The sequence below is a fragment of the Raphanus sativus genome, chromosome 6 (assembly GCF_000801105.2).
Source record: "Raphanus sativus cultivar WK10039 chromosome 6, ASM80110v3, whole genome shotgun sequence".
NCBI classification, from domain to species: domain Eukaryota; kingdom Viridiplantae; phylum Streptophyta; class Magnoliopsida; order Brassicales; family Brassicaceae; genus Raphanus; species Raphanus sativus.
This window is the reverse complement of record NC_079516.1, coordinates 26871337-26897430: the sequence shown is the minus strand read 5'-3', so window position 1 is coordinate 26897430 and position 26094 is coordinate 26871337. Positions and strand designations below refer to the sequence as shown.

At 31.0% G+C, this 26094-nt stretch overlaps 3 protein-coding genes across 3 annotated transcripts; 2 read left to right on the top strand and 1 right to left on the bottom strand.

The window, feature by feature from the left end:
- The first annotated feature begins 252 nt into the window (after positions 1–252).
- Positions 253–2497, top strand: LOC108811450 (uncharacterized). Its single transcript, XM_056987147.1, has 10 exons — positions 253–411; positions 487–754; positions 834–930; positions 1112–1137; positions 1209–1293; positions 1377–1512; positions 1594–1772; positions 1886–1997; positions 2079–2255; positions 2336–2497. Exons 1-10 carry the CDS (start codon positions 253–255, stop codon positions 2495–2497), a joined length of 1401 nt encoding a protein of 466 aa, XP_056843127.1.
- A 6144-nt stretch (positions 2498–8641) lies between these two features.
- Positions 8642–9244, bottom strand: LOC108808238 (F-box protein At2g35280-like). The gene has a single exon (XM_018580416.1). The coding sequence runs from the start codon at positions 9242–9244 to the stop codon at positions 8642–8644; it is 603 nt and encodes a 200-aa protein (XP_018435918.1).
- An 809-nt stretch (positions 9245–10053) lies between these two features.
- Positions 10054–18455, top strand: LOC130495685 (uncharacterized). The gene is given in 14 exon segments (XM_056987145.1): positions 10054–10107; positions 10221–10417; positions 10529–10628; positions 12153–12252; positions 12929–13006; positions 13139–13216; positions 13310–13475; positions 14126–15057; positions 15183–15732; positions 16364–16644; positions 16721–17673; positions 17788–17794; positions 17876–18361; positions 18364–18455. Coding segments are annotated over 14 exon segments (4074 nt in total).
- Positions 18456–26094: the final 7639 nt, after the last annotated feature.

Genomic DNA, 26094 nt, shown 5'->3' with positions numbered 1-26094 from the left:
CTTATTTATATTGACTACTTGCGCAAGTTTCGCATCGTATAAAATGCATATTCGTGATTGATTTTACAAATTTATTATGTTTCCTTTAATCATTAGTCATTTAATTTACATACCTTATTATAACCAATTACTTGCGCAAGTCTCGCAAGTAATATTTCTTGCGTCGTTAATACTCTTCACCATCAAAGAACTATATATAGAGTACAAAGTGGCGTTGAAGCAACTCAACCATTCTTCTATTTTGAAACGAAAATGGCAATGCTCGCAAAGTCAAAAAATATAGTATCTTTGGTCCGAGAATTAAAACCCCGTAAAGATACGTCCCGTATTGAAGTTAGGATTATTCGGTTGTGGAAGAACTACAACAAAGAATCAGGAAACACTATTGAAATGATTTTTGCTGATAGAGAAGTAAGTGAAGAACACACAGTTTTGTTAAGATTTTGTTTATTGTTTATTAATAATATTATTTTTACTGGTATTCAGGGGACAAGAATTCATGCTTCAGTTGGTGAACAACTCATTAAAAAATATGGTGAAAGGCTACATGAGGGAGATGCAATTGTCGTCCAGTTGTTCAAGGTCTTCGATGCAATTGGTGAATATCGTACAACTCCACATCCGTACAAAATTGGTTTCTATCCAACCACTTTTGTTGGAAAAGCTTTAGATTTTCCAAGTGAAGTTCCTGAAAAGAATTTTGCGGATTTTACCGACATTCTGGAAGGAAAGATTGATAGCCACTGCTTAGTTGGTGAGTCAGTTTAGCACACAATTAATTGTCTGTCATGTTATGTTAAATTTGTTCTTATTTTTTTTGATGTATATTGTAGATATTATTGGACAAATAGTCAACTTTGGGTCGCTGGAAAACAAAAGCATTAAAAGCAAAGATAACATGAGGCTTTTGATCGAGCTACGTGACCATAGGTAAGCTGAAATTTCTATTATTATTGGTTATATTTTTAAGAATAAAAATATAAACATTTTATGATGAGTTTTTATTATACAGTAATGTCAAGATGATGTGTACTCTGTGGGGTGGTTATGCTAAACAAGTATACGACTACAGTATGAGTAACATGTCCATAATGATAATTTGTATTATCAGGTTCTGTTCCATTAAAGAGTGGAAAGGTATGTAATGTGATTTGTTAAGGTTTCTAATTATTCCTCGCAGACAATATAATATGATGAATGTTCTCCAGGGGTTTACTCCATATCTAGCGGGTTTAATTCCACCCACATTTTGCTAAACCCAACGTGTTCATTGGTTGATGAGTTTAAATTGTGGTACGTAATAAAAAATGTAATTTTTATTAAATGTGTTATTAAATTGGACTCTAAAGTAAAATTATGTCTTTTTATCTATGTAGTCTTCCTGATGATTCACTTGCTATTACAAACAAGGATAGTAGCCAATGGAGTGTTGCTAGTGCTACATCTGTTTGTGCCCGGTTTTTTGTTCTTAATGAGAGGCTAACAATAAGAGATATCGTTGACAATACTCTGGTTAGACGTTCACTATTATTTTTTATTAAATTTAAATTATTAATTTTAATATTGATCCTAACATGCTGTTGTCTTGAGTAGGTTGGGACTTTTGTCACCTTGGGGACTATTGAAAACATAGATACTGAGCGTGGTTGGCAATATCTAAGTTGCAAATACCACAACAAAAAAGTTATGCCTACAACCAATGTTGATGATGAGAACCGTCCCTTCTTCTATTGCAATACATGTGATAAAGAACACATTGATGTCATTCCGAGGTATTTCATTGAACGCGTACATAATTAAGTATTCTGGTTTTTGTTATATGATGTATAATTATCATGTACGTTATCCAATTATTAATTGACATTAAACTTAATTGGTAACTCAGGTTTAAATTAATTGTCCACGTTAAAGACGATACCGGTGAGGCAAACTTTCTTTTGTTTGATGGCAATGCTCAAGTGCTTGTGCGTCGTTCTACCGCTGAACTCTATGATGAGGTACCGTCAAATTTAAATAAAAGAGGAAATTATTACTATATGTATAAATTAGAGTCCTCACTTTTCCCTTTCTACTTGTAGAATCTAGATGAAGACTTGTTACCAGAAGCTGTTAGCGACCTTTTTGGCAAGAGAATCCTTGTTGAGGTTTCAGTTGATGCTGATAACATCAAAGGAAAGAGCTCTCAGTATGTTGTTCGAATTGCTACTGCTGACCGTGAACTGATTGAGGAATTTGCTGCTTTGCCAGTTAAACAGGTATTGTTCTCATTGGTGTGTATAGTTCAGCTAATTCTTTCATTATCGTAATACTGATCGGTTAAACTTTTTCCTTCTAGGTCCTAATGCTGCAGTCTTCAGATGATATTTCTTCTGGTTCAGGTGGTTTATCAGGAACTCCATTGTCTAAAAGAAAAAGCCAAGATGAACAACAGAGTAGCATAGAGGATCAACATTCCGTGAACAAGAAACTTTTTCTAAAGAAAGTCAAGGGAGAGTAACATAGCTAATGTCAACGATAGCTAATGAGACGTATCTTTCTGCTATCGTGGCTTTGTCTTTGTTTTTATTTCTTTAATCCTTCGTTGGAAACTGTTTTACGAATCTTGCATTATATCATTGAGATTCTTACTATTTTTCTATCCAAGGATTGGATAAATCTTACTATTCATGGTTTACTAATTAGTTAGTACGAGATTCAACTTGAAGATTGAAAAATTACTACGCTATTAAAATATGAATTTTTTTGTGTTTTGTATGAATTAATAATGCTATACACGGTTGTTTCAATCTCAGTATCCATGGTTTACTAATTGGTAGAGCAAGATGCATAGTCGAGAGTGAATATATAATTTTAATAGCTCTTCCATGAATAAATGAAATTGGCAGAAAAATATTTCTTTTTCCTTAACTCCATCTATATCTTGCAGATGTGATCATATAAAGGTTTGATGTGAATTATATTTTTCGGTTGATTACATTTGCATAGACATGCGTTCGTTCATAATTTAATGAATTGACATTCATAAAGGTTTAAGAAAAACTTGAACCGGTTTAGGGTGTTCATTTTTTCTAATGAACTTAGCCCATGAGTTATATCGCCCTTACTACAAAATGAAGCCCAAATACTAAAAATGAGAAATGATAAAAAGGTATGAAAACATTTGACGGGGTCCAGTTGTCATGTGAAAAGTCACGACCCTTCGATTCTCCTTCTTCTATATAAACTGTACACTGACCGAGAAACTTCCCAAATCTATCATTTCTCTTCTTCGTTTGCTTTTGTCTCGCCAACTATTACGCAAGTGAGTTCTCTTTCTCTTTAGGATTTCGTTTACTGTCTATGATAAACTGTAGATCGATTTATAAACTGTATATTGCGTTAGGTTTTGTAGCCATCATTACTATTTACCTGTATATTTCGTTATGTATTTTACGATTATAGGATGTATATATCGTTAGTAATCAATATGAAAAACAGTAGATCGATTCACAAAGAAAGGAGTTTAGATAGGTTTTGTAGCACGATATACAGATTTCTTCTGTAGATTATGTATGTTGATCTTGCTAGGGTTATTATAATTTATATTTGAATCGGAGAAAAATTGGAAAACATCATCCAGTTTATTTGTTATAGTATTTTTGAATTTTGAATTAGCAAGTAAGCAAATGGTTATTATTGGCTGTTTCATTTCTCTTCCTTTTATTTTTCTAACCCGTACTGTTTAAACCTAACATGCAGATCAAGATCTATATCATGGCAGGAAACAAGGATCTCAAAATGAAGGCTCCAATGGTGGAAGACTATGGTTCAACCGTTGAAGAAGCATTCAAGAAAGGGCGTCTGGAGACAACTCAGCATTACCGAGCGAAGCTGTTCATGTACAAGCAACTCCAAGAGGGTCTCATGAAGAAACATGATGCAGAGCTTGAGGTCTCCGCGTTGCAGGGAAATTGGAACTCATTGAAGAACTCTTCAATGAGTCTGCATTCACTGAACTCAAGGAGAAGTTGGAGTCTGATCTTGTGCTTGCTACGGCGAAGGTGGCTGATGTGGAGGTCCCATTCATTGATTGGTACAAGTTGGGTGAACCACAAATATTTGACTAATCTGTGCGGTTCCTCAATCTCTCCAAGTTAAAAACTTTTTATGTTGTTTTAATATTATGTTTATATATTTCTGAACTTATTTACTTGTTTGTTAAACCAGTTTTCCCATCTTTATGGTGGGAAATTAAACTTAAGAACTTATTTTATAAATAATCTATTCCGTTTTCTATTGTTTGTGTTTGTTATTGCATATATTACTTGTTAGTTAGCCTGTTTTCAGTAGAGTTTAGTATAGGTTATTTCTATAGTTAGAAGAATATATATCATTTTAATCATGACTTACCCATAGAAAAGATAAAGATAAGCATGAATAGTTAGATATAGTAGTTGGACACATTTGTGCAGACTTTCACATTTCTCAAGATGATAAAGACAATTAAACTTAATAATTTGATATATTATGAAGTTGATAATTGATTATAATATATATTCTTGACATAATATAAAATAGAAATTGGTTAATTATAAGTTTCCGTTTTTAACATGAGAAGATATTAGTTGCAATTGAATGAAAGATTTAATTGTCTTTAGGAAGCCTTCGATAATTGATTATTTTGTCATAATCATAAGTTAATAAATTTTGAGATATTAGAATATAATGCGAACTATAAATACAAAGTTTTCATAGCAATTTTTAGTATCTCAAGTTTCCAGAGTCTAGGTGAATGTATTGTCAAATATGCAATCGAGGTATTGTAATGATGATCTGTTTGATATTTTTTGAACTTTATTTGCAGAGATGTTGAAAGACTTTGACATGTCAGTATGGACAATTTTCAAGAGTTATTAATATTTTCCAAATTAAATCGCATGAAAAAAAAATGGAAACCTATGTACCTAAATTTGACAGGCAATAATTTTAAATTCCTTTTACATCAAAATTACTATATCCTTGATCATTTCTTCTTTAATTCAAATAGTACATTGTTCTTTTAATAGTGTCGAATATTTATATATAAGGAAATATATATCATCTTTGTAAGGAATATCTTTTTTTTTGTCAACTGTAAGGAATATCTATATATAAGGAAATTATAGTTTGATTGGACAAATCAAATATAATCCATTCAATTTCAACGAAGATTTCGCTTCGATTTGCGGTTTTTTAAAATATGATTATTTATATGTACTCCAAAAATATCAAGTTGATTAAATATCTTTTTCTGTGTATCATAGATTAAACTTGCATTTTTTACAAAAAAATGCATTAAAGAAATATTGAAGTAAAATCTAATTGAGTCTTAAAAGGGCAAATGGAAAGGCATTTTATGGGAATCAGTGATCTTTCAATATACATTTTGTTTACTTTATCATTATCTTACCAAACATAATATCAGTCTTCTTCTCCGACGTTTTCTCTAGAATTCTCTCTTTACCTCACCTATCCTTTGGTAAGATTTTATTTTCTATCTTATGTTATGAACACATGTAGATCATCAGTCACTTATTTCATTATCGAATCATGGTTTATTAGAATCATAATAGAAGTGCATATTTTGGTTCTAGAATACATTACAATGATCCTTCTAGGTTAAATATATTAAGGATTGGGATTTAGTTCACCCTTTTAAACAATTCTATAAATTTGCGGATCTGACTAAATAAATTTGTTTTATTGTTACTTTAGTTTTGTCTTTTTTTACATCTGCATATGTCTGACCTTTATATTAATGCAAATTATTTTGTACATATGCAAGACAATATCTCTCGATGGCTTTCAACAACGACCTAAATCTCAATACACCGACGGCTGAAGAACACAGTCGCAAAGACCTTGAGGCGGCTTTCAACAATGGAATGATTGCCACTAGGGAGCGCTACCGAGGCCTGCTGTTTGTGTATCAGAACCGATTGGAACAAATCATAGCAAGGCATGATGAAGAGCGTGAAGTGTATCGCATTCTAGGTAAATTAGAGTTACTCAAGGAACTCTTCAATCTGGTGGCTATGACGAAGGAGAAGAAGTTACTTGAGAACGAACTTGTGCTCGCAAAGGAGAAGATGGAGAGTATTAAGATTCCTGAAGTTGATTGGATCAGATTGGGTGAGCCACAAATGTCTGATTAACCTATTTGCTTCAATAATCTTCCATGTTTCGAATGTTTAAGGTCATGTGATCTTTTGGCTACTTATTTCGGTTTTTATCATCTGGTTCTGTTATCCAGTTTATTGAATTATCTTATTCTGTGGAACTAAACTTATTGTTCCTTTTGCTAAATTTATTTTTTATGGACATGGATCAGTGGAATATTTCAAATATGGTTTAGCCTCTTATGTAATTATTAAAAAGTTACTTTAGTTTCGATGTATTTATAGGATGGATTCGGTTTAGTTGGTTTTGTTTCAATGTCCTTTAAGATTTATTAGAGGGATTGATGATCAGTTATACTTGGTGTAATGATAAAAAGTTCTAAAACTTCACAATAGTATGATATTTTTGTAGTTATAGAATTAAATATACTACACATGAAAAACATTAGGTGGAATTATATTTACATGAATTTGTTACGATATTTCAAGCCATAATCAGATCTTTTTATTTTTCTTCAATCTACAGAAGAAATACGAAAACTAATTGGAATATTGTATCGTTTTTCACAGGGTGCTACTAAAATGTTTTTCAAGGTCATGTGATTGTATTAAATAGTCTAATCTGATAGTCAAACTGAGATCAAAATCTTCATTTCAAGAAACGGAACAAGAAGAATCCGATTGTCAATTTTAAACTATCACTTAATGCGAAGTAAATTTGAACTGGGTCTTAAATATACAAGAGGGCTTTCAAAATCTTCATTTCAATGTTACTAATTACTTAATGCGAAGTAAATTTGAACTGGGTCTTAAATATACAAGAGGGCCTTCAAAACTGAAAACCCTAAGGTCCCATTAGTGTAAACCTAACTCTATAAATCAAGAAATTGCAAATCCTTAATCAAACGTAGCGATACTTGTTTCTTGGCTTAACATGCAGCCGGGCAAGTATAGTTGGTCAATTTCTACACAGGTTTGCTCTCTCTCTCGAGATCCAAACATTAATGCTGAACATTACTTTTCTTGAGTTAAGGATTCATGCTTTATTTTCTTTTAGGAACTATGCACATTTGATCAAACTTCACAGTCTTCCTATTGTTATGTAAGTGATTTTTATCTTATAAAATATTTACAATGAATTATACGTTTGGAGTACTTCGAGGGAATAACCTGTCGTATTATATTTTGCAGGTTTACGAAAAAGTAGAGAATCATACAGAGATTGAATTCCATCATAGACATCGATATCACAATATGATGACATTTATACACAGAGAGCAATATTCATTCGAAATCAACGAAGACCAAGATAAATCCAAGTTTGTGTATTGGATGGAGAATAACAAACAAATACCTCAGGTAGTAAATCTAAAGTCTTCATATGACGGTGGTGTTTGTAACATTGTTTGGGATTCAAAAGCTAAATCATGGGCACCAAATATCCAGATTTGAAGTTTGCTACTCTGTTAAGACCTAATTTGTCCAATTTATTGAATAATTAGTAACATTTTGTTTTATTTTAGACAAAATTTGGAGTTTTCTAAGTATATTATTAGAGATACAGCATCGGTAATATTTGGTTCCACCTCCTCTAATATCCATAAGATCATTGATTTGTCGTTTACAAAGAAGGTGAATTACTTGACCACTATATTATGCCTAAGAAATATTTTGAGTGTTTTAAATAAATGTCTTTTGTACCTATTACATGAGATCTTAATAATTATATTTTAAGAAGATTTGATTGCAAATAAATTGCCTGCTAACGTCAATCATATTTATTAACATTCAATCAATATTAAGTAGTTTCATTGTGATAAGTTAATATATAATCTTAGCATATGGAAACACCATTTACGGTTTCCGTTTTGTTTTTGGAAGGTGAATTACTTTACCAGAAAGTAATAGTATGAAATTTAAATGAATTATATTTCTTTTGTATTTATTACAAAAGATTTTTATCTTTCATTTTAGAAACCCGAGTAATTAAATGCCATCGCGACTAAAGTCAATTAATCCTATTAACTTTTATATTGAAAGTACAAAAGGAAAAATAGTTGTTATCAATTAATATGATATGAATTTTGAAGATTGTGTCGACCTTCAATTTAATTTTTCCTTCATGGACACACTATTTAGTAAATAACGTGTGTCACCAAATTCTATCTCTTATTGTTACAAAGCTTGTTAGTTTTTTTTATAGAAATTTCAAAGACATATGTTCATGAACCTACAAAGGTTGTTAGGTCCTTTTGTAGAAATTTCCAAGACATATGTAATCATAACTTTTTATAATACATTAACTACGTATATAGTATTATCTAAGTTAATACAGTAGTTTATATACTGAGGGATATGTTATTTAGATTCTATATTATATAAATATTCAAATAAAACAAACAAAGTAGCAACTTAGAAAATTGAACGTAATAGATAAATAATCATGTAAAAACATAAGTACTTTTACATGCGTTCATAGATAATAACAGATGAAAACTCTCCCTTTAGTTGTTTTTACTCATAGCAAACTCAACAAATTGATTAAGCCTTTCATAGTAGTAACCATGGTTGCATACTCGACCACGTCTTTTCCTTGACCGGCAACCACAGAGTGTCTCAAGGTTGGCACGAGCTATATAGTAGCCTTGATTCATGAAGTACGGGATATCAGTCAGAGATTTCTTGACTCTTTTCCAGCATTGATCGGAGGTTGAACGATTTTCCTTCCATCCCAGTTTATCCAAATATTTCTGACCTTTATGAAATAGTTCTACGGCAAGCAGTGACAAACCATAAAGATATGTTCCGTCTATATAACCTCCATCCGATGATTGGCGTAAATGATATAGACCTGCCTGCTCGTCTTCCTTTACGAACAATTGAAGAATGCCCTCAATATAGTGTGCCTCAGGGTTCCCACTCTCCAAACATAGTTCCTTGAACTCTATGTGCTTAGACAGCATTTCGGTTGGTTGGGCAGCAAAATATGACAAGGAAATGTTTCTGAAGTAGTTGGTGCGATCTGAGTTGGAGTGATCGTCATTTGAAGACGCAGAATCACCGATGGATATGATGTCATAATTGTTTACCGATGCATCTTCTCCCATCTTCAAAGTAGTGTTTTTCTTCTCGGGAAGTATATTCTTTTAATTAAGGTATTGTTTACTCGCAATTGATAATGAGAATGTTGTGAAAGTAATGTAGGAAGTTGTAGGATATTTATAAAGAATTATTTTATTTCTTACATGATGTGATTGAACGTGCCAATAATGATGTTTACGTGGAAGGAAAAAAATTGTTACCAAGTTGTTATTACCAAAGATGCTAGAAGAGAGTGCTAAAAAAGGAGAAGGGACGACACATGCAGAAGGGTCTACACCTTCTAGGCTAAAAGGCTGTGGTAATTGTATTGTCAGTTAATAAGAGGATATTGTCGTTGATTTTCTTGGCATGCACCAATAGTTAGCATCAAAATAAGTTATTTTAGTAATAAAAATGTAGAAAGTAAAACATCAATTAGACCAATAATAGTTTACATAATATATTCTGCAGTTCTATAAATTTGCTTACTTAAATTAAGCTGTCAATTTAGGAAATGCACTAATGGTTGTTATCGAAATAACTTTAGGAAGGCATATATTTTATGCCATTATCTATAATAAATGTTTCAAAATTACTTCACCATTACTCCTCTCCATTCTCATATGTATAACAATATTTTGTTGCTCAAGGAAAATATTTACTTGAATTATTAATTTCATATGCTCTTATAAGTATGAGCAACTGTTATATGCTCGACCATTGTGTAGATCATATTGACCACAAAGAGGTTATAATATCCACTATATATATTCTCTGTTATTAAGTTATATAAACCTCCATGAATTTTCATATTGATATTTTTGTATACAGAGAAATGGCAGTGACAACCGTGAAGAAATCCATATCTGAAATTATTGAATCAAATTCGGTAAATATTTCGTCCTTTTACTAAATTGACAAAATGTATTTTTGTATAAGGCAAAAGTAATTCTCAGCATCTAATTTTTTTAATATGATTTGCATTTCAATGCTGGTTCATAGTCTGGAAAGTTTATGGTTGTTGCTAAAATCGAGGCCATTGATTTGGATAATTCATGGTACTACACGGCCTGCAAAGTTTGCACAAGAAAAATGGATAGACAATTAAATGGTATTGAGGGAGAGAATCAAAATATTCACCAGAACCCTCAATACAATTGCAAAAGATGTAGAAATGATTTTGATAATGGTATTAACTGGTATGAAGTTTATAGTTTTCAACCTTCCGGACTTTATACTCTCATTTTGTTAAAAGTTCATATACTAATTAGCTTTTATATCTTTAGTTACCACTTGGTTGTACGTGTTAGCGATGAATCAAATGTTGAAGCCAAGTTTGTGCTTTTCAACAATATCGCGGAGAAGCTAATTAGAAGACCTACGTTTCAGTTGGTCGAAGAGGCTCCTCAGGTATTTGCTTCATTTTGAATAGGGGGATTAAAGAATATATTATTTCGATATTTTAAATCGTAAATGAATAATTATGTTTTATAGGAAAATCCACATTTTGTACCACAATCTCTAACTGAATTAATTGGGAGGAAAATTCTATTTATGCTGACAATCGAATCTAATGGTCAAAAAGAACAAAATTCAGCATGTGTTGTTGATTCAGTTGTTGACAATGCAGAAATAATCGAACTCTTTCATCCACATGTAAGTTTTGTTTTTACTCTTATATAAACTATTTTTAGTATATTTACATTTTCTAACAAAATTATTTATTCATACAGCCACATGTTGTCATATTTCATGATTATGACTCGGATGACGAGTGAGTATTAAAAGAATCGATGCTAATCCAAAATGAAGGAAGAAAGTTGAAGACATTATGCACTTGAAAGTGCAAGCGTTTAAGCAATTATTTGTTTTTGGCATTTTTTTTAAATAATTTCATTATGTTTTCATTATTTTCCTTTTGCGTTTTTTTTCTTATCACAATGAATAATAAGTTGTTTTTATATAATTGGTTTATAAAACAACTACTATACCACTTTGGGAGAGATCATAGCACATTTAATCTTTAAAAATTTATCAAAAGAATAACCCAATCAGTTGCAATTTAGATCCGAAAATAATTTTATATCTAAGGTGAAAAAATATTGGGGTTCTATATATGGTAAACTTACCAAAACAATCATTTACAATAAAGGTACACATCTAACAACAGATGATTCGTCAATTATAAAAATATCAACTGTTTTCCGAAAAAATATCATATTCACTTACGCAAGGAATATAAACACGGTAAGAAATTAATACCAACTTTAGAATTGGTAACAAAGGATTTTGCATATATTTCAAATGATGGTAAAACCTAATGGTCATCAATCTATCTTTATTATATTGATTAAATATGTCGTCTTCTGAATTCTATAGTCTTCATTTTCTGTCAAACTATATAAGTTTGTTGAAGCCTTTTTTCTAACTGCATTCGGAAAATTCTATAGCTAGAGTCCTGTTCTTACAAAAGACACAAGCAATATCTGAAAAGTCTGACGCATGAAGAGAAGTAATCCACTGGGAACAGACAGTGGGAAGAAACCACCGAAGATTAAAAAAAATGGTATGTTTTCCTTAAAATAAATATAAACCTTTATGAATATATTATAATTTTCGTACAACCGTGTATATATAACTGAGTATAGGTAACCGATTCGTATGGAAAATTTATAGAAACAAAAGAAAATTCTCTAAAACAAATATATTTCATAAGAATTTGGTAGACATTTTGAAGTGACACACTTTTAATAATGATTGTTTTTGCTGCCACACTTTGATAACATATGTATCAATGACAAAGAGAATACTCCAAGGAGGAATGTAACACAAAAGTCATCCATCACAAACGTTTCACCAGAAACAACAATCAATCCTTTTAGAACGCCCTTTCATAATGTTACAAATCAAGTATTTCGACCCATTAATCCACAGCCATCGGAGCCTAAACCTGGATTAACACAGCAAGCTAGATCTGCGAGAAAGGAAATACTGAATAACAAAAGAACAATAGGCCTTACTACCACAAATAGAGGTTACTCTCTTCTCGGTTTGATTTTCCCGACGTTGATTTTTGTTAATCTGCCAAAGAACAAAACATTTCTGACCATGATCTACGTTAAATTAAACAGTGACAAGGATTTTCAAGCCAACAAAGCCATCAGTTGTACCAAATATCGGTAATAGTTTCTTTTCCAGTGCTACTTACGATTTTTCTATAGAACAATTATGCAAAAATTTCTCGATATTACATTTCTTATTTCCAAAGGTTATTGTACTTACGTCTGCAGGTTCCTGTACTTCAACCCAAACTTCACTAAATCTTTCAAATGGCAGTGGCTCTGTAACCAACATGGACCCATCGAGTATAGAAACCGGTAACTAATCACGGCCGATAACATAAGTTATTTTTGAAGTAGTATTATTTTAAAGAAATAGTAAAGACAATAGTAATAATTGACTCTGATTGATAAAAAGTTTCTTATAATAAAACAATGTTATCTTTTAGCTTCAATTGGTAATCAAGAATCTATTATCGGGAGTACCAACATTTCCTTCAGGAAACGTAACATAATTGGATCACCTCCATCGGTGAATTCAAAGACTAAACAAAAGAAAAGTAACAACGGGTGTTTAATAAAAATGAAGGCATATATATTGTATTGTACTATATCTAAAGTGCGACTAAACTTAAACATTTCCAAAAACAGCAAGGCCAGGTTCGAACATTACAGGACCATCGAGTTCTGGTCTTCCACCATTGTTTGAAACAGATTCAAATCCTGAAGGTATTACTGACCCTGTTTTAATCCTAATAATATAATGACCCGCCAGCAATTTAAATGTTGTAGATGTTTACCAATTTCAGGAAATTCTAACATACTTACATTCGTTTATATGTTTAAATCAATCTTTTCCAGCTACTCAGTGTCCAAACCAAAACAAAACAAATGAATTCATTCCTCCACCAAGGTTCATCGTACAGGACCATCCTGAAGGTATAAAGTCTTTTCCATCTATATACTTAGACATTTATTTATATTCATTGATGATATTCGATTTTATATGTTGTGATTTACTTTTTCACGCAGCTTATAATAATCGATATAAAATGGAGAGTGAGTCTGAAAATGAAGATGAATATGACGACAATCAGACTTACAGTGGCTATCCTGGTGGAGAGTCTTTGATAAACCCATCACCACAACATATCCCACAACAAGAAAATCATACCGTTACTTCATCTATTACTATCAGGTTACAAAAAAATGGTGATGACTTCAAAATTTTACAATCTCTTGATAATAAATAACAATTTATTAGTTATTTTTTATCCTAATGAAGTCATTTTTATACAGGTTATTACGACGAAGGGGATCCAGTTTGGAATTGTAGGTTTTGTCAAGCATACATGTGGTATGGTGAAAGAATTGCAAAACACCGTCGTAGCAAGAAACCTGTCTTCTCAATGTGTTGTAAACATGGAAAAGTTGTGCTTCCTTGGCTCGCGAATCCTCCAATGGAGTTAATGTATTTGTTATGCAAAGGAGACGAATTAAGTAAACATTATCGAGAGTTTATACGAGCTTACAATATGATGTTCTCTTTCACATCACTTGGTGGGAAGATAGATCATTCTATTAACAATGGTCATGGACCATTTGTTTTCCGAATGTCCGGTGAGAACTATCATCGTATTTGTGATATAGTTCCCGAGCCTGGACAAGCTCCAAAATTCTCCCAGCTGTATATCATTGATACTTTAAATGAGATAAAAAAAAAATAGACTTGACGCTTATGCCGGGTAATTTTGTAGACTTTCTGAACTTATTATGACTATATTTTAGGATTTTGCATGTTTGTCTACAATTTTTTTACTTATTTTTTATTCTTAATATACTGGACAGGTCTGACGGAGCTAGCTCTAAGAAACTAAGAGAACCACTTGTTCTTCTTCTGCAGAATATGTTAGATCAGTATAATCCTCATGTTAAGGCTTTTAGGTCTGCAAGAGATAGGTTCGACGTGGAAGGATCAACAGGTTATAGGATGAGGTTGATTGAAAGTCGGCAATCTGATGGACGGACCCATAATCTGCCCACTGCAAATGAAGTTGCTGCTTTGATACCTGGAGATTTTGTTTTAAATATGGATCCCCGAGATATTGTTCTAGAGAGTACAAGTGGAAAGTTGCAAAGGATAAGTGAATTACATCCGGCGTATTTGCCTCTGCAGTATCCACTATTGTTTCCATATGGAGAGGATGGTTTTCGATTAAATATTCCAATTGGTTTTGAAGACACGGCTGGGAGAGAACGTAAAAATGTAACTATGCGTGAATACTTTGCATTTCGCATTTTAGAGAAGAAGGGGGAAGCACCCACGATTACGAGATCAGGAAGATTGTTTCATCAGTTCCTTGTGAACGCCTACACAATGATAGAATCGAGTAGACTGCGTTACTTATGGCTGAATCAGAAAAAACTCCGGTCAGTTAGTTATGATGCAATCCAGAAAGCAGCTGCAAAAGGCGGAGCTAAGATGGCTGAGCAAGGGAGCCGAATTTTCATCCCAGCAACTTTCACCGGAGGAAAACGTTATATGAAGCAACATTACTACGATGCCATGGCTCTGTGCAAGTACTATGGATTTCCAGATCTTTTCATCACTTTTACGTGCAATCCAAAATTGCCTGAAGTTACAAGGTATCTGAAAAAATATAACCTTACCACCGAAGACAGGCCTGAAATATTGTGTAGAGTTTTCAAGATGAAACTTGATAATCTTATTGAGTTTTTGACAAAAAAGGACGGCTCCTTATTTGGCCCAGTTTCTGCAGGTAAATCTCCTACCAAATTTTCTCCAGTGATGCCGGTGTTTTTTGTTTTGTTTTTCAAGGAACTACTTTAGATAGTATTTTCATCAGTTAAAATGTTTAAAATGTTTTCTTTTATGTTTTGTCAGTAATGTACACGATTGAGTTTCAGAAAAGAGGAATGCCACACGTTCATATTCTCGTCTTCATGCAAAATGGAGCCAAATTTCCAACAGCTGATCATATAGACACTATTATATCGGCTGAGATACCTGACAAGACGGTAGATCCAGACCTGTATGCAATCGTTGGGGATTGTATGATGCATGGTCCTTGCGGTCCAGCAAAGAAGGATAATGTATGTATGGTTAACAGTAAATGTTCTAAGATGTTTCCGAAACGACTGAACATCAGGACATCGATTGACGCAAATGGATTTCCAGCTTACATGCGTCGTATTGATGGTAGGTTCATTGAGAAAAATGGAATCAGATTAGACAATGGATATGTTGTACCTTACAATAGAAACCTCATGCTTCGATATCACGCGCATATGAATGTCGAGTGGTGCATCCAAACGCGTGCTGTTAAGTATCTTTTCAAATATATCCATAAGGGACCTGATTATGCTTCAGCTGCAATGGATAAAGAAGATGAAGATGGCGTCATCGACGAAATCAAAACATATTACGACTGCATGTATTATTATATTTATTATTATTACTTAGTATCTATGTGTGCATGAACCGAAAATACATGCATAATCTATTAATATTAGTCTACATTATTAAAGTATACGCTTAGACAAATATATATACTATCGTATATGAAATTAAAAAAACTTTGTTTTTACAATTAAATAATTACATTATTAAAAATTTAATACTACTTTCTTTTACATTTTAAGGTCTACGATTGTTGTTTCTAATTTATGTTTATCGTATTTCTATATTAGATATATAACTGCATGCGAGTCGTCGTGGCGGGTTCTTGCTTTTCCTACACATTTTCGTACTACTTCTGTAGAGAAACTTGGATTTCATCTCCCGGATCAGGAGCTGGTTTTTTTTGATGAAGATGAACCTATTGAGAATATCCTGAAGAAAAAATATGTCAACCAATCCATGTTTCTGGCGTGGTTCATAGCAAATCAAAAATATCCAGAGGTAAGAGATTTGACATATGCCGAATTTCTAACAAAATTTGTTTGGAAAGCAAGTATGAGAGAATGGGTACCACGTAAACGAAGCTTTGCGATAGGGAGGATTGCACATATTAATCCAGCACAAGATGAGCTATATTTCTTAAGAGTAATGCTAAATTGGGTAAGAGGGCCGAAATCGTACGAGGATATAAGAACAGTTGATGGTGTTGTATATTCTACATACGAAGATGCTTGCTATGCTTTGGGTTTGATGGATGATGACAAGGAATACATAGAAGCAATCAAAGATTGTAGTGATAATAGTTCTGGCACGTATGCGAGGAAGCTTTTTTCGAGAATGTTGGTATCCAAAACATTATCTCAGCCTCATGTTGTGTGGGAAGCTACTTGGGAGTATCTAACCGACGATATTCTCTACAAGAAACGACGACAAACTGGAAATCCCGGTGAGTTTTTTTCTTATTAAACGAAATATGTTTTAAATCAGGTCTCTCTTATTTAATTAATTTATCAAATTTTCAGAGTTGAACTTGACCATAGATCAGATCAAAAACATTGCTCTAACCGAGATCCAAAATCATTTGCTTAGCAATGGTCGTAGCCTCCAGAAATGGCTCCTAATGCCAAAGCCAGATGATTTTGGTTGTTACAACGGCAATCGCCTTATAGATGATGAGCTTAAGTATGTTGTGGAAGATCAGCTAAAAGAAAATGAAAGACTTATGGCGATGATAACAGATGAGCAAAGAGGGGTTTACAACAAGATTTTGGATGCAGTTTTAAATGATAGCGGTGGAGTGTTCTTTCTTTATGGTTATGGAGGCACAGGTAAAACCTTCGTATATAGAGTACTCTCATCAGCAATCCGATCTAGACGTATGATTGTTCTAAATACCGCATCCAGTGGAATTGCTGCATTATTGTTGGAAGGAGGTAAAACCGCACATTCCAGGTTTGGTATTCCGATAGATGCCGACGAGTTTACTACTTACAAGAAAATTGACCCAGGATCAGATCGTGCAGAATTAGTTATAGCAGCAAAGCTCATTGTATGGGATGAGGCGCCTATGATGAGCAGACACTGTTTCGAGACTTTGGATCGTTCTATGCGTGATATTATAAGATCTTCTGAAGACAAACCTTTTGGAGGTAAAGTAGTTGTTTTCGGTGGAGATTTCAGACAGATTTTACCGGTTATACCTGGAGATGGTAGAGCAGAGACTGTTTTGCAAGCTCTGAATTCGTCATATCTTTGGGAGCACTGCAAAGTTTTGAAGCTAACAAAAAACATGAGATTGCTCGCTGGTCTTACTGATGATGCAGCAAAAGACCTTCAATCCTTCTCAAAATGGATTTTGGATGTTGGAGATGGAAAAATAAATTTGCCAAACGACGGTCAAGTTGACATTGACATCCCTTCTGATCTGTTGATCAAAAATATTGGAGAAGATCCTATTCAGACTATTGCAAAGGAGGTTTATGGACAAGCTTTTCAAACCTCAGAAGATAAGGATTTGTATAGACATCGAGCCATTCTCACACCCACAAATGATGAAGTTGATAAAATAAATGATTACATGCTTTCGCAGTTGCTAGGTAACATTTGATTCTGTTTACTCTTATGTTCGACTAACTTTTTACATTATTCTAGAGTAAAGGATTTACACGTGCTTTCAGGTGAATACAAGGTTTACCTTAGCTCTAACAGTATAATCCCATCCGATGTTGATGTAGAAGAAAATGTTACCTATCCAACAGAGTTTTTGAACAGTGTTAGAGTGGCAGGAATGCCTAGACATAATTTGAAGCTGAAGGTTGGTGCTCCTATTATGTGTCTCCGTAACTTGGATTTGGTAGATGGCTTATTCAATGGTACTAGGCTAATTTTTACTCAGTTTCTCCCCCATGTTATAGAAGGTAGAATTATAACTGGAAACAGTACTGCTGGAGACAAAGTCTGGATTCCTAGAATGTATGTCAGTCCACCTGACACAAAATTTCCCTTCAGAATGCGTCGAATACAGTTTCCCGTTACACTGGCTTTCGCGATGACCATCAACAAAAGTCAAGGTCAAACACTAGAAAGTGTTGGTTTGTTTTTGCCTAGGCCAGTGTTCTCTCATGGTCAGCTCTACGTTGCACTTTCAAGAGTTAAGTCGAGATCTGGATTAAAATCCTAATAACTGGTAAAGAAAGGAAGGTCGAGACAAAAACATTGAATGTTGTCTACAAACAAGTTTTTCAAAATATTCCGTAGGGAGGGTACGTGATTGTTATTTATTTTTTTCCAATATCTTTTCTAAAATATATAAATTGTTACAATTGTTTATTTTTTGTATTGGCAGATGGGTGGTGATGACTATGAAAATCGATACTATTTCATTCTCGGAAAAAAAGTGTTCTCACTATTTTGATCATGGTATGTTAATTTAATATTGTTTCCGGAGAAGATAAAATTTACAAATTTGTAAATCTTTCAAATTATACAAAAATACCCGTCCAATTTCTTACAAAATGATTTTTTTTTCAGGTCTCTCATTGAAGTTGTTTTCTCTATCGAGAATTGTACTTCATACTTTATACAATTTATGGATAATATTTTCAATTTTATTATCTTATCTTTTAATGTTTCTACATACATTTTACGCCTCAAATTCATGCATATAATAATTTTCACCTAAAAAACTCATCACACCATATATACCATCCAATTCTAATTACTGATAATGTAAAATATGTAGTCATCTCTAAATATATCCTATTAATTATCGATTTCGAAATTAAAAATTGATGCCTAAACAAAATACTTTCCGAACATTGCAATTATACATATACACAATAACAACCTCTTGATACCGAAGTTACTTTGTTCCATCTCCTCCTTTTAAAATATTGACTACCATCATATGCACTCAGCCTGATGCTTTATTCCAAAATATGTGTTCTTATGATATAAAATCCGTTACTTCCAAACCCGACCAGTATTTTGACCATATTTTGAAATTGTACATTGCCCGCACAGGGTGGAGACCGGTCACCTAGTAAATATATAAATAGTTAAGCACTTAAATAGATTCAAAATATACAATTCTTTCTCTTCTTAAGATATATAAATAATTAACCAAGATAGTTGTGTAATATACGTTGTTGTGCTATCATGTATTTTTTAGCTCATCCAATTGCAATCACCTAACTTTTGCTTAGCACGATAGTTATGTAATATATATTGTTGTGTTATCCTGTATTTCTTTAGCTCATCCAAGTGAAATCGCCTAACTTTTGCTCATCTAAACCATTATTTTCCTATATATATATATACACATATGTTTATGTTTATTATTATGTTTTTATTATCAATTGTTTAATTTGTAACAAGAAGTATTCTAAAAAAATTCTAATATCGAAAAATTCTAATTATATATTTTTTAAAAAAATATATTTTTAATCATTTGATATTATTTGTTCACAAAATCTAAATATCATTTATTAGTTTTCAAAATAACTTATCTCAAAATCGTTACCTATATACACACAAGAATCAAAAATCAACTATATCAAGCAATATTATTCAACAAATCTGATCAATAAATTCACTAATTCTTAAACTCTATCGCATTTAATTTTTTTAACCAAACTACAACGATCTCATATCACAAAAGATATCATTAACTAACAAAATCAGAATAGTTTTAAAAAATAAAACTTGCAAATCATGTTTACCTAATCCCCTATATATATAAATTATGAACATTGTTTAAGTTGACGTGCCAAACTCTTATGCTCTCTCAGCCTCCTCATAAAAGCGATTTTTTACGATGAATTTGTATTACTTGGAAAAGAAGTCGGTTAATCTTAATATGACATTATTTATAGTTAACTTAGAATATATTATATGTGCATGTAATCTATATACACACAGATACCTCTAATGACTTTTAAAGTCGTATTATTTTTAACAAGGCAATAATACATCGTGTTTTTCTTATGTGAACATATTTTAGTTCTTTGTAATCTAATATATTAAAAGGGGAGTACAAATAGAAAAATAACCCTAAATTTTCTTCGAATAATTACATATTCATGCTACTGAACTAAAACACAGTAGTTTACAACCAATGCCACTTTTTTTTCCCTCTTAACCTTAATTAATATTTTAAAATAATAATATGAGTTTTTATAAAAAAAATATTTCGATATTGCCTAAAATTTAGCTACCAAATATATTTAAAATACTGCAATCTTCTATTTACAAAAAAAAAATCTAAAATAAAAAATTGATCTTTGCAAGTAAAAGAAAAAATTGGGAGATTGATTAAATTATTAGGTTAATTTATTGGTTTTATTGAAAATAAAATTATCATATTTAATTTATAAATTTTAATCATCAACTGTTTGAATTCTGAGATCAATAAATCTAATCCAGTTCTATATAATAAACGGACTCTTCTAATTAATTATACAAATACTATATATATATATTTATTTTTCCGGACATTTCAATTGCAAAATTTGAAAATGAAAACAAACTAGCTTTTTCTAATATAAAAAATATTTTAATTATAAGAAGATATAATATATATATATATATATATATAATATATATATATATATATATATATATATATGAATAAATTAGTGTTAATAAATTTTAAAATAAAATGTATTTAAACTATAAACGTTTCTAATCAATTTTTCATATTTTGAAGTTGATTTTTAAATTAATAAAATCTAATCTAAAATTATATTTTAAATTATAGTAATGTATTTAAGAGTTTTTGTTATATAAAATTAAATATAAATAATAGTAGCGAGAAGACACGAATCAAAGAGTAGAATAAAACTGTTTTGTCGCTCATTTTACAGTTGTAAAAATCATTTTTTATAAAATGAGAAATACAATTGACAATTTAAAAAAAAATGCAAATTTTACCATTATTATGTTTTGGAAATACCTAAATTTACATTTTGTTATATGATTACTGTTAATTTATTTACTACTAATTAATATAAAATAGCAGTGTATAAAAAATAAAAATAAATATCTGTGCGGACGCACGGGTCAAGATCTAGTGAATATTAAAGCTAAAATCACTAGTTAAAAACCGAACCAATCACCCTCAGTGTCTAATCCGAGTTTGGAATACTTTCTAACTAATACTAGAAATATATTGATTGTGTTACACAATTTACCATGTTAATTATCTGAGTCGAAGCCCAGTTCATACCGACCTAGCAGTTTTCTAATCTTAAAATGGAGACGAAAAAATTAAAAGAGAAGAAAGTAAACAGGGACAGAAATTTACGTATATGTGTTTACCAATGATATATTTGACTATTAGCATGCCACTTACAACAAGTTATATTGAGTTCTAGGTGTTTGTCCATGCAGGGGTTTACTGGTTTTTCCCGCTACCACCCGTAAACGCAGTTTTTGCGGTTGGTAGCGGTTGACAGTGTTTCAAAACAATCATACAAACCGCTACAAATCGCTTCAAACCGTTCCGAACCTCTTAAATCAAAAGCTGGTTTCAGTTAGCGTTTGCAATTGCGGGCGGTTACGGTTGGATAAAAAAATATTAAACTTTTCTTCTAAATATTTTAAACTTAAAAATTTAAAACTTAAAATTTAAAATATTATAAATAAAAATATATACACATTTTTATATATTAATTAAATTCACAAAACAATATAGTATTTTTTATTAAAAACTTTAAAGTAGCTATTCATTCATAACTTTAAAAATTAATATACATACATATATAAAGATATACAACATATATAAAAAGAAACAAAATATTCTTAAAAGTTTTAATATAAATCTTCATAAAATATATTAAAACTATAACTTTCAACTACTTAAAAATTAAAAAATAAACTTAATATTATTATTAATCATATTATATTAACAGTTATTATATTTTAATACAATAGTATGTTTTATATTTTATAATATTATAATATATTGATATTGATAATTTATTATTAAACCGTTACAATGTCTCATAATCAACCAGTCACAAACATCCCGCAAACGCAACAATTTTTAAACGTTACGCCAGTCATACAAAACGCCATATAACACTTGAAACCGCAACCACCCGCACCCGCAAACTCCCGCACCTGCAACCGCAACCGCTGCGTTTGTACCAGTCAGGCCTGCATTCGAGCATTATTATCTGTGTGAAAACTTACAAATTGGACAAAATTTTTGTAACACCGTTTACGGCTAATGGGCCATCTACGCGCTAACTTGGCATGTGGGTCACATTCCATCTGATGGACGGTTGGTTAATTTTTTCGAATGCTCGAATTAATTTTAATTGTTCCTGCAATCACCACATGATCTTTTCATGTGTTTTGCCCTCAATAGCACGGTATCGCAAATCACTTTCTGAGAGCACCCATCATTTCATTATTTTATCTCAAACACACTTAACTCTGAAGTTCTAAATGGATATATGAAAGAAAAGTAAGTTCCCTTTTCACAACTTACGTAACCAAATTAATTCTCTTAACCGTTTCCATATATACCAGAAATCGGAATGTTACAATTCATCCCTACTCACAAAGTGCAACGCTCCAATTGAACACCACGATAGGTCTCAAGATACCTCTCAGGTCCGAATCGAGATGGCTAACCAAATCTGATACTACTTGTAATGCCCTGACCGCCTAGACTAATAGGACATCCACGCCCATTCACTCGGCCCGTGGATACAATCCCATCTGACGGGCGATGCGTTAATTTTTGCGAATGCTCAAAATAATTATTTACTGACCACATGATATTTCCCGTTTTGGCACGGTATCTTAAATCACTTCCCGATAGTTCATGCATCCTTTCACTACTTCATTCCAAGCACGCTTAACTCTGGAATTCTAAGCTGATGTATGATGGAAAAAGTAAGTGCACTTTGAATGAATTTGTAGCCAAATTAATTCTCTTAAGTCTTTCCACATATACCAGAAATCAGGATGTTACAATTCAACCCACTCACAGAGCGCAACTCTCCTGTTGCGCACCATGACAAGTCTCAAGACTCCTTTCGGTTAGAACGAGATGGCTAACCTCCATATTACACTTGGAATGCCCACGGCTAATGAATCACCCACGCACGTGCACTTGTCCCATGAGCCACATCCCATCCAACGGACTATCTGTTAATTTTTCCGAAGGCTCAAAACCATTGTTTATTGACCTTGCAATTACCACATGGTCCCCGTTTTGGTCTCATTTGGTGTATCGCAAATAACTTCTCGATAGTTCACACATCCTTTCACTATTCTAGTCCAAACACGCTTAATTATGGAGTTCTAAACGGATGTATAACAGAAAAGGTAAGTAACACTTTAATGACATAAGTAGCCAAAATAATTAGGGTCAATGCTCTGCAAAGCCAGTCAGAATCCCACAGGTTGGGTTGTTACAAATTACAATCAGTTTCATTGACTCCAATTGTTTCTTGCATATCTATCTTATTAAAATAGAAACATTACAACTTTTTCTAGGTGGATTTTTAAAAATGGACATCATATATTTAAATTAAATGTCTCATTCTTTATATATAACTAGGTGATTTTCCCGTGCTCATGCACGAATACAAATATTTATAAATTAAATATGTTACAATAGTTGATTGTTATTTAATTTTAATTTTGAATTAATTTATAATTTGTATGCATAATTTATACTAATAATATTATATTGTTTTAATCAGACATATGATTTTAAATAAGTTATCATTTGGGTATATTGGATTGCATCAATCAATTTCTCTAAATTCAACTAATATTTTTTATTTAAATATATGAAAATTATGATTATTTGCTTTTACTTGGTTGTTATCTTAAGATATGTAAATATATTTGAGGAAGATTATTATAACTTAAGATATATTGTGCTTAGAATGAAGTAAAAATAAACTAAATATTTTGATTCCAAATTACAAAAATTAAACTATATGTTGATTTTTAAAATAAAAATATTAGAAAGTAAAACGATAATCAATTGGAAGTTACTTACATAAATAACTAATACCTTTTGGAAGCTCATGAACACATATCAATATTTTACAATAACTAAAATATTTAAATAATTTTATTCTTATTATATATTTAAATGGTAAACTGAAATTTATGCAAATAATCCTAAAAATGAGAATTCAGATTTGCGTTGGTATTTTGATTATGATTATATTAACTGTGACAAACATAAAAACAAAAAATTAATATTAAAAACATTTTTAATAATGATAATATATAATATATCTACCTTTGTTAAATTATATAGTGATATGTTAATTTAAAATATTTTAATTATTTGATCAAAAGTTAATTTTACTTTATTTTAATATCTCTTTAAAATAAACAGTTTAATTTTTTGTTATTGTATTTTAGAAATCATATTATATAAGTAAAATATAATTTATAGATTTCGAAATCACATTATATACAAATATATATTTTCATCTAAGAAAATATAGATATAAATAAATATTTTATTACTTCAAAAGTATATTTTATGTTATTTAAAATAGTCTTAAATGGAATATTTCTATTTTGTGAAATTTCCTTTTTTTAATGAAAATCATTAATATTAAATATATATTTTCGTTTTTAATTTTTTAAAAAACTTATAAAATGTTTCCTTTTTATTATATATGTTATTTGGAAAAATTTTAAAGGAAACTAAATAAAAATTTCAATAATAGTATCTAAATGTAATTTTTTTTTAATTCATTAAGGGTATCAGTGTAATCAACCATCGTGAGAGTTAACGTGAGCGCGACAGATAGGAAAATGACTTCTCAAATAATATTATAGAGAGACTGATATATTTAAATTAAATGTCTCATTCTTTATATATAATACGTACCATAGTCTAATTTTGCATTGATGTATTTCCTTAAATACAGTTCTTCTTTTTGTCCATATTCCATATATGATTTTTACATTTATTACATGTCGATTTAAATAAGATAATATACAAAATACTAAAAATATTAATCGTTCTATATTTACCCTATACAATTCATTTTAAATTGATTAGTATACTTTCATTGGCCATAATTTTATTAGTACGAATAACATTAGGTAGATAAGTCAATAGACACATACATAAAGATATGACTATTCTTATAATTACGTTGGGGCCTAATCTACTTTCTAAAACAAATAACACATAGCTTCATATATTGTTTAGAATATAGTAATATTGTATAGTATTATACTTATACAATAATACTAAAAACAAACCAAACTAAAATATAATATATATCGAAAATGCTTTAAACCATTACACACAAAATATATTAGACCTCAGAGACAAAATTCACTTTGAAATTACGTAATAATTATTTTAAAAATTAAATTTCGTAATGTACAAAAAACATAAGTTTTATATAAAATTTTTGTGTTACAATAAAAAGACACAAACTCGCGCTTGCAAAATGTTATTTTTACATACGAAAGACAGTTTTGGTATTTTCTTTAAATACAAAATTGAATTATACAAACTCGATACTACATAAAACTAAACAATATAGAATACATTTTAAAAAATAAAAACCCGTGCGGGTGTGCATATGTTTATATATAATATATAATATATTATGTTACACATATTTTCATATAAATAATACTCAAATGTAAGTTTTGTATGATAAATGTTTGAAAATACAAAATATATAGCACTATATATTTTAAAATAATATAGAAAAAAAATCTACTTTACGTTATCATAAATTTAAAAATCAAATTTAGTAAATTAAACACATTGCTTATTTAAAACACATTAGTACACATTGTTATTTATCAAAATTTTATATTACTACAGATTGCGATCATTTATAACATTTAGTAAAAACAAAGATAAAAAAAAAAATTGACTCCCGCT

Coding starts and splice junctions, on each gene's coding strand:
- LOC108811450 (XM_056987147.1), top strand. CDS start 253: ATGGCAATGCTCGCAAAGTCAAAAAATATAGTATCTTTGGTCCGAGAA. Junction 412..486: donor TGATTTTTGCTGATAGAGAA/GTAAGTGAAGAA, acceptor ACTGGTATTCAG/GGGACAAGAATTCATGCTTC. Junction 1,513..1,593: donor ATATCGTTGACAATACTCTG/GTTAGACGTTCA, acceptor TGTCTTGAGTAG/GTTGGGACTTTTGTCACCTT.
- LOC108808238 (XM_018580416.1), bottom strand. CDS start 9,244: ATGGGAGAAGATGCATCGGTAAACAATTATGACATCATATCCATCGGT.